Source organism: Quercus robur, chromosome 10 (genome assembly GCF_932294415.1).
Source record: "Quercus robur chromosome 10, dhQueRobu3.1, whole genome shotgun sequence".
Taxonomy (NCBI): domain Eukaryota; kingdom Viridiplantae; phylum Streptophyta; class Magnoliopsida; order Fagales; family Fagaceae; genus Quercus; species Quercus robur.
The window spans coordinates 52,600,854-52,625,434 of NC_065543.1; the positions used below are offsets into that span (position 1 = coordinate 52,600,854).

The window sequence follows — 24,581 nt, forward strand, 5'->3', positions numbered from 1 at the left end:
TTAAAAAAAAAATTGCAAAAACCACGTGATGGTCATTTTACAAGTACAGGCATTTGTGGGATTTAGGGGGATAAGGGCTGAGAGTTCAAGTCTCTAAAAGAGCGTTTCTTGACATACATATACATTTAGATTAAATTAAAGTAGAATTCTATTGCAAATAAAAATAATAATAAAAACTTTTCAAAAATATTCGTATAGAGCTAAACATAGGATAATCACAAAACATTTTTAAGTGGAAAAACTTATGCTTATTATTATTTTTTTTTTAATACAAGATAAAAATTCTACTCTAGTCTAATTTAAGTGTATATGTGTATAAAGTTTTTTATACAAGATAGAAATTTTACTTTAGTCTAATATAAGTGTATATGTGTATGAAGTTTTTTATATAAAATAGAAATTCTACTTTAGTCTAATCTAAGTGTATATGTGTGTAAAGTTCATCTCCTACAAACTTGAACCCCGGCCCTTGCTCCCAACACCCCACAAATACTTATACTTATGAAGTGACCATTGCACCACTGCACAGTGCAATGGAATTGAACTCTTGGTCATAACCATACACACTCAACTAGGTTTCATTTCCATTATTAAAATATCATAATTTCCGCAATAACTTAAACAGTAACAAAGAAAGAAATGAATATAATATGTGATATCTGTAAATCTGCAATCAAATAGAAATCAATGAAATAAAAAAAATATCAAAGATTTTCAAAAAACAATATTCATAAATCTGATAGCAAATTCACTGATTGAATTATTAAGGAAAGAAAAACATTAAAAAAAAAAATGAAGATCTATGTTTCCTTACCTGATCTGAGTTTGTTTGTTGAGTGTGAGAGACTGAGGAGAGAGCACTTTTTGTTGACAGAGAAGACTCGAGGAAAAAGAATCTAGGAAGGAACACTCTTCGCGTCTGAGACAAGCAATTAAAATGGATGCATTTCAATTTCATGTATGCAAAATACCATTATACCCTTGACATTTCCAATATCCCGCCTCTCCTTTATTATTATTATTTTTTTTTAACTCTCTCAAATGAGTAAAAAAAAAAAAAAGGAAAAAAAAAGTCGAATCAAATTCCAAATTCCATTGGATAAAATTCTACTTTAAAATAAAACAAAGAACGAGTTTTGTACAATCACAATTCATAACAACTCTTCCGGTGCCGGAAATTCCACTTATTTTTACATCAAAATCTCAGTTTTGCCACTACCGTCGGTGACGGATGGGTGTCCTTTTCAGCGATCAGTCGAAGAAGACTCCTGAGAGACCCCCCGAACGCCACATCGGGGGTCCGAAATTTGAACCTTGCGTTACTGTCAGGCACGAGTGTGCAACCAGACGCGGTATAAACCAATAACCCCTCGAAAAACAATCTTAGTACTATCTGTAACAACGTTTTTATTTCTTAAATCTTGAATCAAAAAAGTTCAATACAATTAAGCTTTGCGTTTTGTTATATTCTTAATCTAAAAAAGAAAACAAAAAAAATTACAATTAATTTTATAGTTTAAATTTCGTTGTTACACCTTCATTTCTCAACATTGTAATCTGCTCGAATAGTTGAATCATAGTTGACACTTCGGCTGCTGCTTTCTCTTTTTATTAGAGCTTGCCTAACATTCCCAAAGGACCTTTTACTCCAATTTTTCAGTTGAGATTGACAAAGATTGACTTTTTTGGAACACTTGTCCATTGGAGGACCAGCGATTTGTGCACCCCATACTGAGTGAACCACACCCTCACAGCCTTCATCTTTAAGCCACATTGCTTCGAAACAGTAGGGCCGTTCTGGTCTGCAATAGAATCATACTTGTTCATTGTCAGAGCAAAGCCATATAGGCTTGTGATCGGACGAGGAACCTCGATAGCACAGTCATACTCTTGCATATCTGTCACTATCTTCACTATTGAAAAGGTCTTGTCTTCAATATAGAATTTTACCATTAGTGTGACATGTGTTTGTACTTTTATCTGTAATTTTCTTTTTAATTGAGTCTACGCATTTGTAACTTGCAATTTGTCTTCGGCTATGGCAGCCTGACGAGCAGCAGCTGCAAAAACTTGTAGAGAGGGCCTTAGCTGAAGCTGCTATGAGAAGTGCTCTGGAAGCTGCTGATGGTGATGAAATCTTGGCTATTAAAATGCTTCGCTTTGCAGAGGGTGCACGGGCTGGAAATGATACAAATACAAAGGTTTAGTTTGAATCTCTAAGTTCCTCATCTAGCCTAGGCCTTTCTTTTAATTCCTTGCATGCTATGTTTTAGCAAGCATATCTATCTTCTGATGTAGCTCTATCCATGTGACACTAGCATCTTGTCTAGCAACTTTTGCCATGAGGTGGAGTTGCCATAACTATAGTGCCATTGAAGTTTTCAAAATTAAAGAAGAAAGTTTTATGTTTAGCACCTCATTTTAATCAACTAATAATTTGATAAGAAGCTAGGTAATTGCTAAACTGTGGGAATTTGCCCTTAATTAGGAGGAAAAGCTGTCTCATTCATCACATGTATGCATCCTTTCTCTGTGTGTCGGTCCCACATATGACTGAGGCTTACATAATATAAGAGAAATGATGTATGTAATCGATGCATTGCAACTTTGATTGTTAAAGCTAGACTCAATTACTAAGTTCCATACAAGTAACCTAACAAGTTGACTTGTATTTTATGATTTGAATTCAAAATGAATGTAATTATTCCTTTCATGAGCATCACTTTAAGCCTTGCTCCATCAACGGCGAAAATACAAAATCATGCAGTGGACTATTTTTTTTCTTTTTCTTTTTTTGCATCTGTCATTCAGGAGTTTTTTTTTTTTTTTTTTTTTTTTTTTTTTTTTTAAAGAAACATTCAGATGTTTTGCTTATAACTAAATAAAAGCCTTAAAGGCTTGTGATCAAAAGAGGAACCTCGATAGAGCAGTCATATACTTGCACATCTGTCACTATCTTCACTATTGAAAAGGTCTCATCTTGGGTATGGAATTTTACTATTACTGTCACGTGTTTGTACTTTATCTGTAATTTTCTTTTTAATTGAGTCTATGCATTTGTAACTTGCAATTTGTCTTCAACTATGGCAGCCTGATGAGCAGCAGGTGCAAAAACTTGTGGAGATGGGCTTTGCTGAAGCTGCTGTGAGAAGTGCTCTGGAAGCTGTTAACGGTGATGAAATCTTGGCTATTAAAATGCTTCGCTTTGCAGAGCGTGCACGGGCTGGAAATTATACAAATACAAAGGTTTAGTTTGAATCTCTAAGTTCCTCATCTAGCCCGGGCCTGTCTTTTAATACCTTGTGTGCTATGTTTTTGCAAACATATCTATCTTTTGATGTAACCCTATCCATGACACTCGCTTATTGTTGAGCAACTTTTGCCATGAAGTGGAGTTGCCATAACTATCAATGTCATTGAAGTTTTCCAAATTAAAGAAGAAGGTTTTATGTTCAGCCCCTTGTTTTAATCAACTAATGATTTGATAAGAAACTAGATAGCTGCTAAACTGTGGGAGTTTGCCCTTAGGAGGAAAAGTTGTCTCATTCATCACATATATGCATCATTTCTCTATGTGTTGGTCTCACATATGACAGACTTACATAATATAAGAGGGATGATGTATGTAACCAATGCATTGCAACCTTAATAGATAAATAGAAACATGGAACAATAAACAGAAACACATGTTGTCACATGTATACATGTATGTTTCCCTTTGCTAAGCATGGTATTCAAAGTTCGAACACAGCCAGGAAGAAAATTCATGCTAAGCAACACCATTTTGTTCTTTTAAATTTTCAATTTTGGAAGGCTTATATTATACTAACAAAGAGAGAGATGGAAATGCGAGGAACTTCAAAGGGAACAGAAGAGATTGGAAGAGGAGAAGGAAGAAGAAAAGTTGAAAATTTAAAATAACAAAGATAGAGAAATGGGTTTTTTATTTTTCTTTATAATTGTTTATGTTAAAGTTATGTCTGATTGCAAGCTTCATTGGTGCGTATTTTTTATTTTATTGATAATTCGAAAGCCATGAGCAATATTTTGCTCTTTACTTCCTGGCATGGAAGCGAGACATAGGGCCTGTTTGATTTGAGCAAAGAGAGGTGTATTTTGTATTCATTTTCAGTTTTTGTAGGATTAACCGCTAAAAAACTTGTTTGACTTTGTATTTGTATTCAGTTTTCATTTTTAGTATTAAAAAAAAAAAGTTTGAATACAAAAAATAAATACAACTTTTTGGTGTTCTCATTTTCTTGAAAATGAATACAGTGACATTTTCATAAATAAAAAAAAAAAAATCAAATCTGTGAGCCTCATTATCACTGACTTGTCACATCAAAGAACACGCTCTTTCTCTATTTGTTGGTGGTTGTCATAAAAAAATAAAAATAAAAATAAGATAAAAAAGTGAAGGGGAAGACAAAGTAGAAAATGATACCAACAAAAAAATATATGGAAACAAAAAATGAGTACCAAAAAACAAAAAACAAAAATGAATACAACCTCAACACAAACCAAACAGGCCCATAGATTCAAGTGTTGGCTTAGGGATGCTCACTTAGAATGGGCGCTTGTTTGATTTGAGCGAAAAAGAGATACATTTTGTATTCATTTTCAGTTTTTCGTAGGACCCTCTATTAAAAAACTTTTTTTTAATGAGAATTAAAAAACTTGTTTGGCTTTGTATTTGTATTTAGTTTTCATTTTTAGTATTAAAAAAAAAGGATTTGAATATAAAAAATTAATACAACTTTTTGGTGTTTTTATTGTCTTGAAAATGAATACAGTGGCATTTTCGTAAAAAAAATCAAATTTATGGGTCTTGCTATCATTAACTTGTCACATCAAAGAACACTCTCTATTTGTTAGTGGTTGTCGTAAAAAAAAAGTGAAGGGGAAGACAAAGCAAGAAATGATACCAAACAAAAAAATAGATGGAAACAAAAAATGAGTATAAGATTTGAGTATATAAAATGAGTAGAGAAAATGAAAATAGAAAATAAATACAACCTCAACACAAACCAAACAGGCCTAGCTTTCTTAAATCGATGAAGACTAGCTCTTCCATACTTTTTTTTTCTTTTTAAATTTTCTAAATTCCCTAAGAGTTTGATAAAAGAAATCCCCCACAATAATACTAGTATATTTTATTCGAGATGCAATTTCAGCATAAGCATCTACCACATACTTGGAAGAATTTGAAGTTTAGTGCAATTGATAAGTCCCCATACTTCAAGCTTTTCAAGATGCTTAACAAAGTCATGAACCCCATTCTAGGCATGTTTTGTCAAAAGATAATTCAATTCAACAACAAACAGCAAAATTCCAGTAAATTCAACCTAAAAACATTGAGAACCCAATGTTGGTGTGGGAATGTATTCCAAACACTTTATACATTGTTGTGAATCCCACATTCGTTAGGAGAGAACTCACTTATGTGTTTATATGTCATTGTAAGCCACCATTTATATCTTAAGATAGTGGGCTTTATCCATATCACACACACACACTGCCCCTCCCCGTCGCACAGGTCCAGATTAGTTTTCCTTCTGCTCTGCTTTGCTCTACCCTCTCTGTTATGGTTTGCACACACTTCCAGGTACACTTTAAGGACAATGCTTTCGTAGCGTGATTGTACAACATTGTGAGATCATTCTAACCTTCTTTTTTTCAGTACTATATTTCCAACACCCAACAACGACCAAGTCTATGTTCCAAAATTTTGAGATTGACAATGGATCCTCAAGAGACTATGAAAAAAACAAAAGTCAATTGCAATTGATGTTAAGCACTGAATAACCCCAATTCAGATTGCTTCACACTACACAAATTGTATAAACTATAAAGTACTCACATGTAACAAAACCATTTTTTTATAAGCTTTTTTAGTAGGTACTATACAATTATCAGACAGAAAAATACTTAAATTAACCTTTCATTGAAAGTTGTGAATTTCAATTAGCTTAGTAAAATCTTTTGTTATTGAATATGAAATTTAGGGTTCGAATCCCGGCCTATACAAAAATCTAATTGGTATCCATATGTTGAAATTCTATTGTATAGGTCAAAAAAAAAAAAAAAAAAAAAAAAAACATTAACTTAAAATTTATGGACCATAGTTAACAAACTTGACTGAAAAATGGAGACAAAAAAGTATACTCTCAATTTAAAATGAATGAATTTCATAATTAAGATTAAATATTACAAATATAAACACTAAAATCTTAATCGGAAAATAGACCAAGCTAAGATTACATTTACTATGATAATAACAAAAACATTTTAAAAAAACAAACAACTATTTTACTATAGTCCCATGAACTACTGCTGCAATCAATATGTTTAAAAAAACTATTTTTAAGACAAGAAAGAGGACCAACTAGAACAATTACATTAATTATTTAGTAGTTAACAAATCTAAGATGTAGTATGGTTCAGTGAAATAACTATGGTTTCTCTCATGGTTTCTCTTTTATGGTTTGGAATATAACATGTATACCTTCGCCTATAGCAGTGAGATTATGTTTTTTTTCAGAACTTTTCCAAACACAGTAATGCTCAAAGAAAATGCACTATTCTAATCATTTTAACTATTGCCTCAAGAATTTTTATTTTTATTTTTTTTTTAAATTATTACTTCAGGAACAAACATTTTACATTATGATTCCTAATGTACATTTTGTACATACGATATCCACACTTTCACACTAGGTGTCCACATTTTACACATGATGAGACAAAATGTGTATAAAGAGTGTATAAAAGGTAAAAAGGAGTAGAAGACAATCAAAGCCCTTTACTTTTTCATCACTACCCTTTACTTTTTCATCACTACCGCACATGATTTCTTTATGGTTCTCTTTTTACTTTTCTTTTACTCTAGGAGTACAAGCAAAATGCCCAAATAAATAGTGCATGTCATCATTGGTTAATTCTTTTTCTCTTCTTTCTGCCATTTAGATGTCGACAGATTATAGCTTCTATGAGTTAGTTCTTAGTTTCCAATATAATGTACACATGCCTAGAGCTTGTAACTCAATTGACATTTCCTAGTATTTCCAATGGAAACGTCCAAGGTTCAAATTCTCCCCCCAAACCATCAAAATATATATATATGTGGGGGAACAAGTTTTTGTCATGAGCTTTCTGGAAAGGTTTACTACGGTGTCAACATAAATTTGTCAGAATTCATTATCTATTATATCAAAGGTTGACCATGTTGAACTAGTCAGTCACCGGATTAAACTTCCCATTCAATCTGCAGAAGGGGTGCTTTTGGTGAATTGATAATTTGATATCCCTTACAATGAAGTAAATTCTTGGGTCATGGTTGGGTGATTGACACCCCAAGAACACACACACACAAACAAAGAAAGTTCATAACTTTACGTCTTTCTCAAGTAAAGTAATTTGGCCACTTTCATTCATCACACAGCATATATAGTGAAATCTAATAAAATAAAAACAGATTTTGAGACCAAATCATACCACAGTATCTCATGCATATCATGAACTACATCACATTGGTTTCTTGGGATAAATGCCTCGTTGAGGTCTCATCCTGAAAGGAAGATGATAGAACATATTTAGACAACCACATTTGCACTTTGACAAATATTTAGGAATGAAGAAATAAAAAATCAAAGATGACACTAACCATGTTAGACAACTGGTCTCTTATAGAGTACATGGAACTCAGCATCGTCTCTAGAGTATCTTGAGATAATTGGAACTTCACATCCAATTCTCCTGAGTGAGACTGTGCATCATTTTGAAGCTGCAAAATGAGTAGTAACAGTCCATAGTCACCTAATCACACAGACAATTGAACATATTTTTTATCTTACACTTCCAGTAAGTGTCTATCTAATGTTTATTTCTCACACTCATTCTCAAATTACAAACTAAAGGACACTCATTCTAAGTTCATTCACCGCTAAAAATTCAAATGTAAGAGATACTCTTTAGATACCTTCAAATTGATAACAGCCACAGGGTCTACGGATTCAGCATCTTGATTTGCCATATCCCATGTCATTGCCTTCAACCGGGGCAAAGTAACCTAGACATTGTCCATTCAGAAATAAAGTCAGATTCTTGTGTGCTACCTAGTAGATCAGTGAGGTTGCGTATACCATAATCAAATTTCTACCTGATCCTTGAGTAAATCATCCTGCCATTCTCGTTGAAACTTTTGTAGCAGAAGCGTCAATAGTCTTTGTAGTTCAGGCAATACTTCAGTGGGAAACAGTTTATGAATGTCATCCTTGCTGACATTCTCGTAAACAAACCTACGGATCAACATGCGAAGACATACCAAAAGCTGCAATATAGACCATTTGAATTATAACCCACACCAGGTGGAATTCGCTAAGAAAGCCTATACTACTTAGAAAACTTGAATCACCTTTTATGTAGATAGTGATAATATAACAAGTAATGTAGATGAACACTTTCAAAATGGCTGCTTTATACAAGCAACCTTGTATCATTCTACGCATGTTTAGTCAAAAGATAATTTAGTTCAACAAAAGACAGCAAAATTCCAAATTGAACCTAAGAACACTAAGAACCCAACACCAAAATTTTGGGATCAACCATGGATCCTCAACAAACTGTAAACAAAAAAGATAGATTGCAAATGAAGTTAAGCACTAAACAGTGAATAATCATGACCCAATTCACATTGCTTCACACAAATTGAATGAAGTATTCGCCTGTAACAGAGAGAACAAATAAAAAAAGCCCCGAGAAGTCATTATTAAGTCTAAACATTCAAAACCATTCCTTTCAAGCTTTTTCTAGTAGCTACTATACACATTTCCCACGCACAATTATCGATAAAAAACACTCAAATTAAATTGAACGTTACTTCAATTCCTTTTTCTAATAGCTTCACACAAATTGAATGAAGTACTCGCATGTAACACAGAAGAAAACAAAAAGAAAAAAAAAAGCCCCAAGAAGTTGTTATCAAGTTTAAACATTCAAAAACATTCCTTTCAAGCCTTTTCTAGTAGCTACTATACACATTTCCTACGCACAATTATCAATAAAAAAACACTCAAATTAACCTTTCATTGAAATTTTAAAGTTCTTCTTAAGACCACAAGTTTTGTCAGAGTAAGAATGGTTGCTTATCATTTTCACATACTCCACCACTCATAGTGAGCTACTGACACACTAGTACATTGTCATGTCATATAGATACGAGGAAATAAAATTGTAACAGTAAAATAGACCAAGCTAAGATTTTTTGTTTTTTATTTTTATTACATTCACTATGACAATAACAGCAACATGGTAAAAAAAAAAAAAACACAGAAATTCCAAGACAAGATTTTCAGCTAAATTGAATAGGCGTGTGTACTAGGTGATACATACAGGGTCGAGGTCGGAATCGTTTTCAAGCTGGAGCATGTCGCGGACGATATGGCGGTCGGCGGGGTCGAGACCAGTTTTTCGTGTTCTCCAAAGGGCTTGGAGAATGTATTCAACTGACTCTTTCGAATTCGACCTCATCAATAGCGGCAAGTGACCCCACAAACTACGCTCCATTCTCTCTACTGTGTCGTGTCTTCCTCAACAAAACAACCCTAACTCCCTATTCAAGTTCTTCACTTCAATTCAAAGTTCAAACCTTATTGGCACTAGAAGTAGAAGTGAAAAGCTGCAAGTGAGAGAGAGTTTCCCATGTTCCACTTCCAGTTCCTTCCACCTATTGCGCCTCTGTGCTTTTTACCATTGAAACCGCTTGACTGACTGGAAAGCGATTAGAAAAGGGTCAGTTGTTTTGTTTTTGGGTTGTTGGTGGGTTGGGCTTTGAGTTGGGGTTCAATTGGGCTCAAGATGATTCTTTAAATTTGCTAAGCTGGGGGTTGGATTGGGCTTGACTAATGATATAGATGCAGTGAGGGTTGGTTTGGTAAAGACCTGATGGAGTTGGTACTTGATTACTAATTTATTTGGAAAAAAGAGTTTAGCTTTTAAATATGTTTGGCTATCATGCACCAATCTACTATGTGGTAATTGAACAGCTTATTCACCTCCAATTTTAATTATATGATTTTTTTTAATGAATTATGTGACTTGTTTATATAATACATATAAATAGTTTTATACATTATCACGTAGTGGGTTTGAGGAGGTTCCTCCAAATTGATTTAGAGCTAATTTTTATAAAAATGATGAATAATATCAATAAAAATTTAAAACGAATAATATCAATGAAAATTTAAATAAATTCAAATCAAATATCAAAATTATTAGTACAGGTGAAGACAAACATCATTGAACCTAATTCGTTGGTTCTTCAAGAACACAACCAAGGCCTTGGCTCACCATTTTTCCCAACAAGCTGTCAACGCTACCTTAGGGCATCTTTTGGTTACAAAATTGCTCCTCACATTAAGTTCACACTCCCCATGGTTGATCAGGAACGCTTCCATGACTATTCGATCATTGTTAATTGCATTGGACAAGAAGGGTTTTTAAATATGTTTTATGCTATGTTTTAGTCTTAAAAAGAGTTTTTTTACCTAAAAATAGTGAGGTAGGTAAATATGAGTAACAAAACCAACTTCAAGTGGGTAAAGTGACAAATTTTAAGTTAGTGGTAAACAAAGTGAAATTTGGGCCTAATTTCATATGGTTAATCCCAATTTTCCATAAATTAAAAAAAAAAAAAAACATTTATTACAACAATACTAAAAAGGGATTTTTGACTATTGTGTTCCTATAACGCGATGAAACTTCACACACATATACAATTAATTAAGTTAGAGTAGAATTTTTATCTTAAAAAAAAAAATTTGAAAACCGACACAACAACGTAACATCGCTGGTACAATTACTAGTTGAAGAATTTGAGAAGGCCCTAAAACGACAACAGAACAACGCCGGTACAATTACTAGTAGAACAACGGTTTCCTTTACTTTCCAAGTTAACAAAAAAAGAGAGAGAAGAGGTTCACGGACGAAGGTGGAACTGTGGAAGCAGAACAAAATGGCACCACACGATCTCCACCATCCGTTCAAACGAGCAGCGATCTCCGATCAACAGAGGCGCAAAGAACTCTCCCTACAACACCAAGCACAGTACTGCCGCGACAGCCAACACCAAGCTTGCTGCTTAGCCTCTTTCCTCAACCTCCACTCCGACCTCGAACCCGAACCCGTACCTGAACCCTCAGACTCACCGAAAAAGCTCGACATTCGCCACGCCTCGAAACTGAAAGGCGCCGAAGCTCGTAAGTGGTTCACCTGACAACTCATGCTCCCCGAGTGGATGATCGACGTCCCTGATCAACTCCCCCAGACTGGTCTCTCTCTCTCTCTCTCTCTCTCACTGTTTTCGATGTACACATAAATGTCCACAATTTCATGCGCGATGTTCACATTTAAATTTAAGCTTTGTTTTTTGTTTTTGTTTTTATATGTAGGTATGTGTTTGCGAGGCCAGCAGGGAAGCGATGCTTTGTGGTATCGAGTAAGAACGACAGTGAGTAGGTTAAGAAATGGTTCGATACTGCACCATTTTCCTTCTGCATTGCCTAGTGGAGCTAGGACTAAAGATTCCTCAGGCTTTACTCAGTCATATTCTATATTTGACTGCATTTTTCGTGAGGTAATCGACATATGGATTAGCAAAGTCTTTTACTTAGTAATTGTTAACTCAAGTTTGTTTAGTTTGCTCTTATCTTAACTCGTTAACTGGGTTAACTAGATAGCACAGACACTTCATTTAAGGTGTTTTACCTGTGCGGCGAACACTGGACACTTGACATGCCTATGCATGTCCCAATTGCATCCTTAAAAAAAAATAATAATAATAAATGCAGGACACGACCGGAACATAAGAATAAGAGGCATTGAATACCTCTTGCAAAACAAAGAGAGCATTCATGTTTGAACAATAATTGTGCATTTGAAAGTTGCTAAACATCATTTAATAATCATGAATTTGCTTTATTGTCCGTTATTACTCTTAATTTGATATATATTTAATATTATATGAAAAATAAATGCTTAATAATATATAGAAAATATAAATAAAAAAATATTTAATAATTATTTAATAAATATGTCTTGCCGTATTCGTGTCTAATTTCAAAAATTTCCGTGTCGCATTGTTGTACCCGTACCCGTGTCCGTGCTTCTTAGCTCATTAATGAGTACCTTAAGGGCACATGTTAAGAAATATTAAACGATCATGATAAATCAACAATTGTATCAAAAACATAAGTTAATAATATATTTATTCTTTAATGTAACACTCTCTCACATGTGTGGGTCCAAACTAAAAGTGGAATACAATTTCTAAATGGGGAGGTAGAGTAGAGATAGAATTCAACTTTAGGACTATTTGCTCAGATATCATGATAATATCATGTCTCCCAAATGCTTAAGTTGATAGGGAATGGGTGAATTTAATCCTTTAAAATTATTCTAATAGATCTTTAAAAAAGATAATTCATTAGTTTGCATGCATAATTCATTAATCGAGTATAAAACTTGTTAGCAAAAGCTTTCACAAAATAAATCTGCTGTAACATTTGTTGTTTGATTTTGTGATAATTGGGTTTGTAACTTTGCACTTGGATCAGACTTACTATGTGATAGACATGGCGTGCTGGCGGGAGTACTCACTCTATGACTGCAAGGCTGAGTTTAGATTCCTCTGGTTGAGCTCCAAGCTTGCGGAGATTGGTGCATGTTGTTGAAGTGGGCCGTGTGTGGCTTGAATTGCCACAAGCCCACGTCCACCTATTGAACAAATCCTATTTGTAATAGGATTTTTTACTCCAGCCGACTTTTGACATATATATATATATATATATATATTATGTTTAAGTAGTTGTGTAGCCGTGAGAATATATAGAGAGATTCAAGAAAAATTCCAATTAACCTAGTGAGCAAGCCGCATGAGAGAAAATAGAGAAAAGAGAGGCAGTCAGCTTCTATTTTTATTTTTTCTGTGAGAGAGTGCTAGGGTGTAATTGGGATTTGGGATTTAGGTTTCTTGAGAGTGTTCTTGTGCACTATTGTATTTTTCCTGATAATAGTGAAATTCCTGCAACTCCGTGGACGTAGGCAAATTGTCGAACCACGTAAATATTGTCTTGTGCGTGTGATTATTTTCTTTGACGTGTGTTTTCTCTATTTGTTTTGTTTCTCACAGGTTGGGATTTTAGGTTAAATTCCCTACAACTGGTATCAGAGCCTAGGGTTAGGTTTGAGTGGGAGCAATGGCAGAGGAAGCAGGAAAGGCGTCTGGAATAGAAAAGTTTGATGGCACAGACTTCGCGTATTGGAGGATGCAGATTGAAGATTATCTCTATGGGAGGAAATTGCATCTGCCTCTTTTAGGGACAAAACCTGAGACTATGAAGGCTGATGAATGGGCTCTTCTTGACAGACAGGTACTAGGAGTTATCAGGTTAACTCTGTCTAGGTCTGTTGCACACAATGTTGTAAAGGAGAAAACCACAGTAGATCTGATGAAGGCTTTGTCTGGTATGTATGAAAAGCCGTCAGCAAACAATAAAGTGCACTTGATGAAGAAACTGTTCAATCTAAAGATGGCAGAGAATGCATCAGTAGCACAACATCTGAATGAATTTAACACTATCACAAATCAATTGTCGTCTGTAGAAATTGATTTTGATGATGAGATTCGTGCTCTGATCGTCTTGGCTTCTTTGCCAAACAGTTGGGAGGTAATGAGGATGGCAGTAAGCAATTCTACAGGAAAGGAAAAACTCAAGTACAATGATATACGAGATTTAATTCTGGCTGAGGAGATTCGCAGAAGAGATGCAGGTGAATCCTCAGGATCTGGTTCTGCCCTAAATCTTGAGACAAGAGGCAGAGGTAATAACAGAAATTCAAATCGGGGCAGATCAAAATCCAGAAATTCTAATCGGAACAGAAGTAAATCTAGATCAGGCCAACAAGTACAATGCTGGAATTGTGGGAAAACAGGTCACTTTAGGAATCAATGCAAAAGTCCTAAGAAGAAGAATGAAGATGATTCTGCTAATGCTGTAACAGAAGAGGTACAGGATACATTACTTCTTGCAGTAGACAGTCCACTTGATGATTGGATTTTGGATTCAGGAGCTTCGTTTCATACCACTCCACACCGAGAAATCATACAGAATTATGTTGCAGGTGATTTTGGTAAGGTGTATTTGGCTGATGGTTCAGCCTTGGATGTTGTGGGTATGGGAGATGTTAGAATATTATTGCCCAATGGGTCTGTTTGGTTACTGGAGAAGATTCAACATATTCCTGACCTGAGGAGGAATCTGATTTCTGTTGGACAACTTGATGATGAAGGACATGCAATACTATTTGTTGGTGGTACTTGGAAGGTTACAAAGGGAGTTAAGGTATTGGCTCGTGGAAAGAAGACTGGTACTCTGTACATGACCTCAAGTCCAAGAGACACAATTGCAGTTGCTGATGCAAGTATTGATACAAGCCTATGGCACCGCAGACTTGGTCATATGAGTGAGAAAGGGATGAAGATGCTGCTGTCAAAAGGAAAACTACCAGAATTGAAGTCCATTGATTTTGACATGTGTGAAAGTTGCATCTTAGGAAAGCAGAAAAATGTGAGCTTCTTGAAAACTGGCAGGACACCGAAGGCTGGAAAATTAGAGTTAGTACACACTGATTTGTGGGGGCCTTCTCCAGTTGCATCCCTTGGAGGTTCAAGGTACTACATCACTTTTATTGATGACTCAAGCAGAAAGGTATGGGTTTATTTTCTGAAAAATAAATCTGATGTATTTGAAACCTTTAAGAAGTGGAAGGCCATGGTTGAGACAGAAATAAGTTTGAAAGTAAAATGTTTGAGGTCAGATAATGGAGGAGAGTACATAGATGGAGGGTTCAGTGAGTATTGTGCTGCACAGGGAATTAGGATGGAGAAGACCATTCCTGGGACACCACAGCAGAATGGTGTGGCTGAGCGCATGAACAGAACTCTCAATGAGCGTGCTAGGAGTATGAGGTTGCATGCTGGACTACCAAAAACTTTTTGGGCTGATGCTGTTAGCACTGCAGCTTACCTGATAAATCGAGGACCTTCAGTTCCCATGGAGTTTAGACTTCCTGAGGAGGTTTGGAGCGGTAAAGAGGTAAAGTTTTCACACTTAAAAGTTTTTGGTTGTGTTTCTTATGTTCATATTGATTCTGATGCTCGTAGTAAACTTGATGCAAAGTCTAAAATATGTTTTTTCATTGGCTATGGTGATGAGAAATTTGGCTATAGGTTTTGGGATGAACAAAACAGGAAAATCATCAGAAGTAGAAATGTGATATTTAATAAACAAGTTATGTACAAGGACAGGTCAACTGTAGTGTCAGATGTTACAAAGATAGATCAAAAGAAATCTGAGTTTGTCAACTTAGATGAATTGACTGAAGGTACTGTCCAGAAAAGGGGTGAAGAAGATAAGGAGAATGTAAATTCACAAGTAGATCTGAGTACACCTGTAGCTAAAATCCGCAGATCTTCCAGAAACATTAGACCTCCACAGCGTTATTCACCCACTCTAAATTATCTCCTGTTGACTGATGGTGGTGAGTCAGAGTGTTATGATGAAGCCTTGCAAGATGAGAATTCAAGCAAGTGGGAGTTAGCCATGAAGGATGAGATGGATTCCTTGTTGGGGAATCAGACATGGGAACTGACTGAATTGCCAGTAGGAAAGAAGGTTTTGCACAACAAGTGGGTATACAGAATAAAGAATGAGCATGATGGTAGCAAACGTTACAAGGCCAGATTAGTTGTTAAAGGGTTCCAGCAAAAGGAAGGCATTGACTACACAGAGATATTTTCTCCAGTTGTGAAGATGTCAACAATCAGACTAGTACTGGGAATGGTGGCTGCAGAAAACTTACATCTTGAGCAGTTAGATGTGAAGACAGCATTCCTTCATGGTGACTTGGAGGAAGACCTTTACATGATTCAGCCAGAATGGTTCATTACTCAAGGACAAGAGAATTTAGTTTGCAAACTAAGAAAGAGCTTGTATGGCCTAAAACAAGCTCCTAGACAGTGGTACAAGAAATTTGACAGTTTTATGCACATAATTGGGTTCAAGAGATGTGAAGCTGATCACTGTTGCTATGTTAAGTTTTTTGACAATTCTTACATCATATTATTGTTGTATGTGGATGATATGCTTATTGCAGGGTCTAGCATTGAGGAGATTAATAATCTGAAGAAGCAATTGTCCAAACAGTTTGCAATGAAGGATTTGGGAGCTGCAAAGCAAATCCTTGGTATGAGAATCATTAGAGACAAGGCTAATGGTACATTGAAGCTTTCACAGTCAGAGTATGTGAAGAAAGTTCTCAGCAGGTTCAACATGAATGAAGCTAAACCAGTAAGCACACCCTTGGGTAGTCATTTCAAACTAAGCAAAGAACAGTCACCGAAGGCAGAAGTAGAAAGGGACCATATGAGCAAGGTGCCCTATGCCTCAGCTATTGGCAGCTTGATGTATGCTATGGTGTGTACAAGGCCAGACATTGCACATGCAGTGGGAGTTGTGAGTAGATTCATGAGTAGGCCTGGAAAACAGCATTGGGAGGCAGTCAAGTGGATTCTGAGATATCTGAAGGGTTCATCAGATACATGTCTTTGTTTCACAGGTGCAAGTTTGAAACTGCAGGGTTATGTAGATGTTGATTTTGCTGGTGATATTGATAGTAGAAAGAGTACTACTGGGTTTGTTTTTACTCTGGGTGGTACAGCTATATCATGGGCTTCAAATCTACAGAAGATTGTTACTTTGTCTAGTACAGAAGCTGAGTATGTTGCAGCAACTGAAACTGGAAAGGAGATGATTTGGCTACATGGTTTCTTAGATAAATTGGGTAAGAAGCAGGAGATGGGCATTCTACACAGTGACAGTCAGAGTGCAATCTTTCTTGCCAAGAATTCGGCTTTTCATTCAAAGTCGAAGCACATACAGACAAAATACCACTTTATCCGTTACCTTGTTGAAGATAAGCTGGTAATGCTTGAGAAGATTTGTGGATCTAAGAACCCGGCAGACATGTTGACTAAGGGTGTCACTATTGAGAAGTTGAAGCTGTGCGCAGCTTCAATTGGTCTTCTAACTTGAGGACAAGAGGATGAGTTGCAGGGATGAAGGACTATGTTATGGAGGATTGTGGTTAATGTTTGCAGCTTGTGAGCTTTTAAGGGCTAAGGTGGAGCTGATAGAGGAGTTTGCTCGTGTAGCTTGATCAATTCAAGCCAAGGTGGAGATTTGTTGAAGTGGGCCGTGTGTGGCTTGAATTGCCACAAGCCCATGTCCACCTATTGAACAAATCCTATTTGTAATAGGATTTTTTACTCCAGCCGACTTTTGACATATATATATATATATATATATATATATATATTATGTTTAAGTAGTTGTGTAGCCGTGAGAATATATAGAGAGATTCAAGAAAAATTCCAATTAACCTAGCGAGCAAGCCGCATGAGAGAAAATAGAGAAAAGAGAGGTAGTCAGCTTCTATTCTTATTTTTTCTGTGAGAGAGTGCTAGGGTGTAATTGGGATTTGGGTTTCTTGAGAATGTTCTTGTGCACTATTGTATTTTCCCTGATAATAGTGAAATCCCTGCAAATCCGTGGACGTAGGCAAATTGCCGAACCACGTAAATATTGTCTTGTGCATGTGATTATTTTCTTTGACGTGTGTTTTCTCTATTTGTTTTGTTTCTCACAGGTTGGGATTTTAGGTTAAATTCCCTACACATGTGTCGTGTGACCCGCCTTCACGGTATCATAGATATAGATTTAGCCTGGTCCCAGTGTACAATTGTGACCAGGCTGGTCTATCTGTAGCTTATACTAGTGCAGTCCTTTACGTGAAGGATGGTTTGTTGTTTTTTAATAAGTATGACCTTTTTTTCTATAACGCGGACAATGTTAAATGATTTCAATATTTATTGTTGGATTGGCTGAGTTATTCTTATGAATGTAATTATAGGTTAATTTCAATTAAAAAAAGGAAATAAATAAATAAAATCATAGGTCAATAGTGCTTCTATGAACTGTTTAATATTGTGAAATTGGGTTAGGCTTGCTAAGTTGGTGAGTTACTTGCTTGACTAGGATGAGGAAGTTCTAGTGCATTGCTTGGATATGTATGCTATTTTGTGGTGTCATTAGGGTTTTATTACATGTGAGGTTTGTTGACTCGGGCTGGGATTGATAGGTAAGATGATGTTTTTTCTTTGGTTTATTGTGGATGCATGCACATTGTTTAACCATGCCCCTCATTGTGTTCTTCATGGGTACATGATCATTTTTCTTCATTTTCTGCTTCTTGTTTGATCATGTGACCGGGGCACAAACGTGTGCAAGGGAGCACATTTTTATCATCATGAATGTCCAATCACTTATGGCATGTGTCTCATTGTTGTTTCTCATTTCAATTTTGAACAATTTTTAAATCCATAGTTGCCATATCATTGTATCTACTATGTGTTGCATTTGTTCGGTTATGAATTATAGAATTCCTTTGGGCCCGATGGCACTTCCAATCTCCACAAGTATGGGTTTGTGGGTAACCGAAGTTTGGACATGGACTATTGTGTTGTGTTATGCAAAGCATCAGATGTTTAATATGTGTTCTGAACAGATATTTTCATGACAACTTTTGGGGTTGTCTGTGTAACTCTACATTCACTTTATTGCAATAATTTTTTCCTTTAGTATTAAAATTGTCATATTGCTTTCTCTGTTGTTTTCTATTGCATGTTTCATGTTATATAATGAGCATGATTTTTCCACAAAACAAAACAGGGTACGCCATATAGCCTAGTGGTATGTCTGGCTCCTTGTGGTGTGAACCTAGGTTTGATCCCCCTGCAGCTCAAATTTATTAGAAAACATGATAGGGGAGATGAGGGATTTAAATGGGACAACCATAACTTCGACATACCAGGAAGCAATAGCAGTGAAGAAGGTAGTAGCAATTAGGAAAATATTGAGATTGTGCATGATGAGGAGAAGAAATTTATTCGTGACGGGATAGCTTGGTCCATTTGTGGGTTGTAATAGTATTTTCATTATTTCTAGAATAAGTTGACAACGCACCTTTTTTTTTTTTTATATAGGTAACAACACACCTTTGTACAAGCATCCCAATCATCATTGTAAGCTGAGATCATTTGCCATGTTTAATCCCATGTAAACCCTCTCTGTTAAAGAAGAGTTATTCATATCATAGTACTACTAGAATGAATCTTGAGAAGATTTTTGTCATATTGCAATGCAAATCTTTCATTGAACAACATTTTATACGTGCTGGATTGTTAAAAGTGTAATCTTTCTTCTTCTCCTTAATGCATTTCCCCAGCATTACATCATTGAGATATTTGTCCATTAAAAGCTGAAGTAGCACTCTACTTTTTAAATAAGAAAAATGTATTTCAGAGATGATAAATTTAAATTTATCATCTCTGAAATAAATTTATCATGGATAAATGCTGATCCATGCATAAGATTTAGCCTTCTTACTAAATAAATGCTGAGGTGTGTATAAAAAAAAAATGATGGGGCAGCATTCTCCTTTAGCTAGGGTTACATGGATCAACATTGTCTACCCTAGTCAACAACCATGTAAACTATTTGGATTGATAATTATATGGGTTCTAATAAATTAGACTATGGATAGAAATGACAAAAAGGAGACTTGATATTGTAGGATAAGAAGAGCAGGACGAAAAGAAGGCAATATTAGTAGACGATGACATTCTTAAATGATTTGGGAAGATTGACTTCACCATCAAGATCTGCATTGCATGCATTACATACTGAAACACTACTTTTGTTAGAAACCTCTGCACCATGTATAAAGCATAATTTTTGACGTCCAATTTGTTCTCAGACATTTACTATCAGCAGAGAAGCAACCCTCCTATTCTTCACCTACTGGAATAATGGAATAGATTAATGGGGGTAGCTATTGATTGAATCAAACATTTCAAAGTTTTATGCATCAACTATGCAAGAAGCATATACTATACTCGTCACCGTTGATGAACAGTAATTTATCTAATCGCCATGATTTTGGTGCATAAACAATATACACAGCCAGTAATTCTCACTATCTCATTAGAAAATATAAAGGAATTAATAACATGATTGTTATATGGTATGTCTATCTCTATAATTAAACATGTTTGATAGAATTAAATTTTTATGATGTACAAGACAAACTAGCTAGACACCAAAACAGAGTCATGATAATGGAGGGGTTTGGTAGCTCATAACTTCATGTTGTTTTATGCTTAATCTCTAGAATAATTAGTCGCTAACCCGTGCGATACACGGAAAACCTATTGACTATGAAAAAAAAAATCCAACAATAAAAGAAGAATTTAAATTATCATTTATGCAATGTTGTTGACAATGCCAAACAGCCTTAAAAATAAACTTATAGATCATAAAAATATAATTATAAATTAATATAGTATTGATAACACACCTGATCTTTAATATGTTTAATATAAAACTCTTAATCTAACTTCAAAATAAATTCTACAAAATAGGATTTTTTTTTTTAAATTAAGTTAAGAAAATAGAAAAACCATTAAATTCATGAAAGCAATCTTAGAAGAAAGTGAAAAAATAACAATGCTATTTCCATTCAATGACACATATTGAGAGTATATAGGAACAATAACAAAAGAACTCAAACTTGTGAGCTACTATGAGTAAAAAAATAAATAAATAAAAACCCTTGTGTAGTAGTCTCAATTAATGGCTATTACATACTAGATCTATTTCAACTGAGTTTCAATTCAAGTGTTTATCTAAAATTTTAAAATTTTGATCAATCTTTGGATTGATTTTTTGCATAACTTGGTTAATTGTATAATTACTCTATTTCCACCCTTAGACACCACAGTAAACACACAACTATGATTAAGTTGTCACAAAAGGTTTTTTTATTATTTTTTTTTTATATTCTTTTATATTCTTTTTCAATTAACTGATCTATGAAGGTTTTGGGGTTAAGGTGAAAATTCTAGAGAAATCAACAAATAGTCAAAGGCTTCGATTATATTGTACAGTCACATTATTTCCACCAAAGTTTTAAATTCCATTTTAAAGGTTGTTCTGAATTAGCTACTGGAACGGAATATTTTGGTATTAGTGTGTGCCAGTGCACCATTTTAGGATAACGCATCAAGTATATTTTTAGATATATATATATATATATATAATAAAATTACTATTATTTATTATTATTAAGCTAAAGTTTTCAAATTGATTTCTTCAAAAAAAAAGTTTAAAAAATGATTATATATAAAATTCTAATGAAGGAACATTCAAAATTAAATATGCTATTTGTAAATAAGCAAGCATAAAAGGGTATTTGTAAAACATGCAACTTTCCTGGAAACTTTTCAAAAATTCATCATTCCCAAGCACATGACTCACCGCTCCATATCTCCTCAGCCACTACCCTTCTTCCTTTCTTATTTTTACTTTTTCATTATCACAAAACCTTTTCAAACTCTCTCCTCATCTTTTTTCACCTTCCTTTAATTTAGAGTCTTTAGCCAGAACTCTTAACATTCTCGCCAAATCACAATAGTGTTGAGTACCTCATAACAATCAGACCTACTCATTCCCCATGATCAATTGAGATCAAGTACACGGAATCAAGCAAATCAGCAAATAAGGCTAGCCTAAAAAGAGTATTTCGGCCAAAATGCTGAAATTTCAGATTTTTTTCCCTCTTAGAAGATGTGGGTGGTTTTGGTTTGTATTGGGCTTGTGGTATAAAGGGAGATGGGAATGAAAGGAAGCAGAAAGGTCGATCGGGACAGATGAGTGGTGGGGGAACAGCAAAGAGCTATATTGGGTTTGGCTGTGAATCTACATTTTAGAGGAAGGAGAAAGAAGAGTATCAGGAAAGGGAAAGGCAGAGCATCGGGTTTTAGAAAAGTTTTATTACGTTTTTTGTTTTTTTTTTTTTTTAAATTGTGCTGATGTGGAAAATTGTGAAAGTTTCAAAGGTTTCAATTTTATGTATATATATATATATAGATAATCATAATAATAATAATAATAATAAATAAATAAAGAATTATCTTTGTAATCAAATTAATCAATACCCAAAATAGGCTTAATATAAGCAAAATACCAGTAGCATACATTTTGACTCTAATTATACTTGCAACATTTATGCATATGCAAGACATGATATAAAGAAGTAAATTTTCAGTCCTTGGATCACATGGTATAAAAACACACCAATATCTACAAATTAGTGTAAAGACTCGACCTTTGCACTGCTATCTCCTACCTGTCTTGAACCCCTTCCCCTCCTCTACAACTACACCATTTAATCTTAAACATCTAAAACTTCAAAAAAAGTTTAAAATCATTTTATGAAGTCCTTAAAACTCTGCATTTGTATAAGTACCATCTGTTAACAAGAATGTTGCACATGTTAATTTGGTTTAAAAAAAAAAACTTATTTCAAGTCCTCAACCTTTTTTGCATTTAAAGGCAAGAGAGAGAAGATCATATAAATGCCTATAAAAGAAAACATCGGGCAGCAAGTTAGCATAAGAAAAAAGAATTTACATCAAAATGGCAGCAAGTTAGCATAAGAAAAAAGAATTTACATCAAAATAAAGGAAACAAAATTATATACTAAACAAATTATTAGTTTGGAGACTGCAAAGTTTGAATACAAAGAAAGGGTGTAGCCATGAGTTATAAGGCAAAAATCTTCAGCAGAAATGTATTAAAAGCATGTCCAACTAGCAAAAAAGCTGGTCCATGCATAAGATTTCTCACTACATAGAAGCATCATTGCACGCTTATTTAAATATCCAAGTGGAGCCAACTACATTCCTGTAAGTACAACCAATATAAAATGACTACTGGTCTATTTCACACAAACAACCGGAGGGAAATCAGCATTGAGAAATGGCTTTCTACTATGCAAAGGTCTAGGCAAGTGATCATAGCATTAAGTTCTCAATTGCCCAAGCTTATTCAAACCCATCTTTTATCACAATCATCCAATTCAACTGCATTTAAGACAATTAAAATCATGAACTATTCAAGTAAAATAAAATCCATTATTTTTCTATTTTTTGAAGGGAACAAAATCTATTCCTGAGATTTTAAGTCACTTTGGTTAAATACTTAGTAGTTAGTTCTGCCAAATCCTGCAAACCTAACCACTTTGTAAAATTGTTTTAACTCAAACAACTTTCAATGCACTGTGTTTGAATAGAGTCTTCTAGCTGAAAATCAATGGCACCATGACCATTCCATCAATCAAACCTTAACTTTCCAACAACATTCACTCAAGCTACCTATTTTAGAACTAATACCACTATACCAGTGAGCCCCTTCAACACTCCATAACAAATACGCTCAACTAATGAAAAACAGTTCTAATCTATACAAGTAATCTCTTGACTATGGCAATGAGACAGTTTTTTGTGAGTATTAAAAAGCATAGGCCTTTCGACTTTACTAGTCCATTAACTAGATAAATTTAATGCTTTTTTCTCAAGTAATTTTGAAAACTCTTGTAACCATTACAAGAAATTGAATTCAACAACAAAAAAAATGACCATCAATTCTGCTTTTTCTTTGCATTAATGTCCTCTCAAATTGAATTAGTTTCTGTACATATAAGCCTTTGAATTTAGAGAAAGAGAATGGGAAGTGACAAGCACCACCAAGACGCAAATCAAACAAAGCAAAAGAGGGAGACATACTTCGACATTCAACAATGTAAAGAAATCGAATAGACATGATACAAAGTAAAACAGTTTCAACTTTCAATTAAATAATAGTACCTGGGCATATTTCTTTGAAATTTGATTTAAAAGATTCTCAATTTCTTTAATGTTGGCTATCGATTGAAGATGGTGTCATCTTTTATGGAGGGACAGTCCATTGAAGAACACAAATCAAACCCAAATTTGCTATATCAATTGGAAGCTTAAAATCAGATGTCAAAAAAAGACAACCGGTGTCATCAATGATTAGAGGAGGTTGAGGTTCTCCTGCTTCTAAATCCAGTGGGAGTGGAGAAAGGAGGTAATAAAGGTGCAAGCTTAGAGTTGTCACCAACATTTTTAGGACAAGTACATTCCACATGTGCCCCCATCCTTGCAATGACAGGTGCAAATTTTCTGAATTCACTTGTCCAATGAGAGATTTTACATGAAACCTCAACATGATTCTGATCACCTTGCAACAAGTCTCCAAATTTCTGCTACAACTGGCTATGAGGTACACCGTAAAACCACAAATGATCACACTTTAGACCCTAAAAGATCAGCTGTCGCATGAAAGGTTGCATATTACCATTGATGGAAATGTTGACAACATAAACCCAACTAATTATATCATCACGGAGAGAATCGCACTTATCATTATTTCAAGTCCTTAGCCTTCCAAGGAAAAGGACTTTTGCATTTAAAGGCAAGTGTGAGAAGATCATATAAATGCCTATAAAAGAAAACATCGGGCAGCAGGTTAGCATAAGAAAAG

The 24,581-nt window shown here is 34.8% G+C and overlaps 3 protein-coding genes and 1 pseudogene across 42 annotated transcripts in view; 2 read left to right on the forward strand and 2 right to left on the reverse strand.

Annotated features, from left to right (window-relative positions):
• LOC126701951 (disease resistance protein RUN1-like) overlaps window positions 1-24,581 on the reverse strand; it is a 143,769-nt gene that overhangs the window by 110,242 nt on the left and 8,946 nt on the right. For 2 of the 37 annotated variants that reach the window (XR_007647594.1, XR_007647559.1), the window contains 2 exons: window positions 23,882-24,278; window positions 19,717-19,976 (listed from right to left, as the gene is read on the reverse strand). The exons of 27 other annotated variants lie outside the window; for them this stretch is intronic. Coding sequence is in view for 1 of the 10 variants with exons in the window: in XM_050400412.1 (XP_050256369.1) it covers window positions 24,064-24,278 (215 nt within the window). In the remaining 9 variants the exon portion in view is untranslated. Of the gene's footprint in view, window positions 1-19,716; window positions 19,977-22,529; window positions 23,099-23,836; window positions 24,540-24,581 lie in introns of those variants that run through there. 8 more of the 37 variants (XR_007647560.1, XR_007647561.1, XR_007647566.1 and 5 more) reach the window with 8 other exon arrangements.
• Window positions 3,053-24,581, forward strand: part of LOC126701953 (uncharacterized) — a 73,822-nt gene continuing 52,293 nt past the window's right edge. For both annotated transcript variants that reach the window (XM_050400425.1, XM_050400436.1), the window contains exon 1: window positions 3,053-3,246. In XM_050400425.1, coding sequence (XP_050256382.1) covers window positions 3,124-3,246 — 123 coding nt within the window. In that variant the 5' untranslated portion in view covers window positions 3,053-3,123. The remainder of the gene's footprint in view (window positions 3,247-24,581) is intronic.
• Window positions 5,211-24,581, reverse strand: part of LOC126701962 (uncharacterized) — a 43,543-nt gene continuing 24,172 nt past the window's right edge. Inside the window, exons 2-7 of one of the 3 annotated variants that reach the window (XM_050400444.1) lie at window positions 9,391-9,724; window positions 8,159-8,329; window positions 7,979-8,068; window positions 7,664-7,783; window positions 7,495-7,567; window positions 5,211-5,756 (exon numbers count right to left, since the gene is read on the reverse strand). In XM_050400444.1, the coding sequence (XP_050256401.1) occupies window positions 7,520-7,567; window positions 7,664-7,783; window positions 7,979-8,068; window positions 8,159-8,329; window positions 9,391-9,564 (603 nt within the window). In that variant the 5' untranslated portion in view covers window positions 9,565-9,724 and the 3' untranslated portion in view covers window positions 5,211-5,756; window positions 7,495-7,519. Of the gene's footprint in view, window positions 5,757-7,494; window positions 7,568-7,663; window positions 7,816-7,978; window positions 8,069-8,158; window positions 8,330-9,390; window positions 9,829-24,581 lie in introns of those variants that run through there. The other 2 variants (XM_050400443.1, XM_050400445.1) reach the window with 2 other exon arrangements.
• LOC126701961 (uncharacterized) overlaps window positions 10,986-24,581 on the forward strand; it is a 41,583-nt pseudogene continuing 27,987 nt past the window's right edge.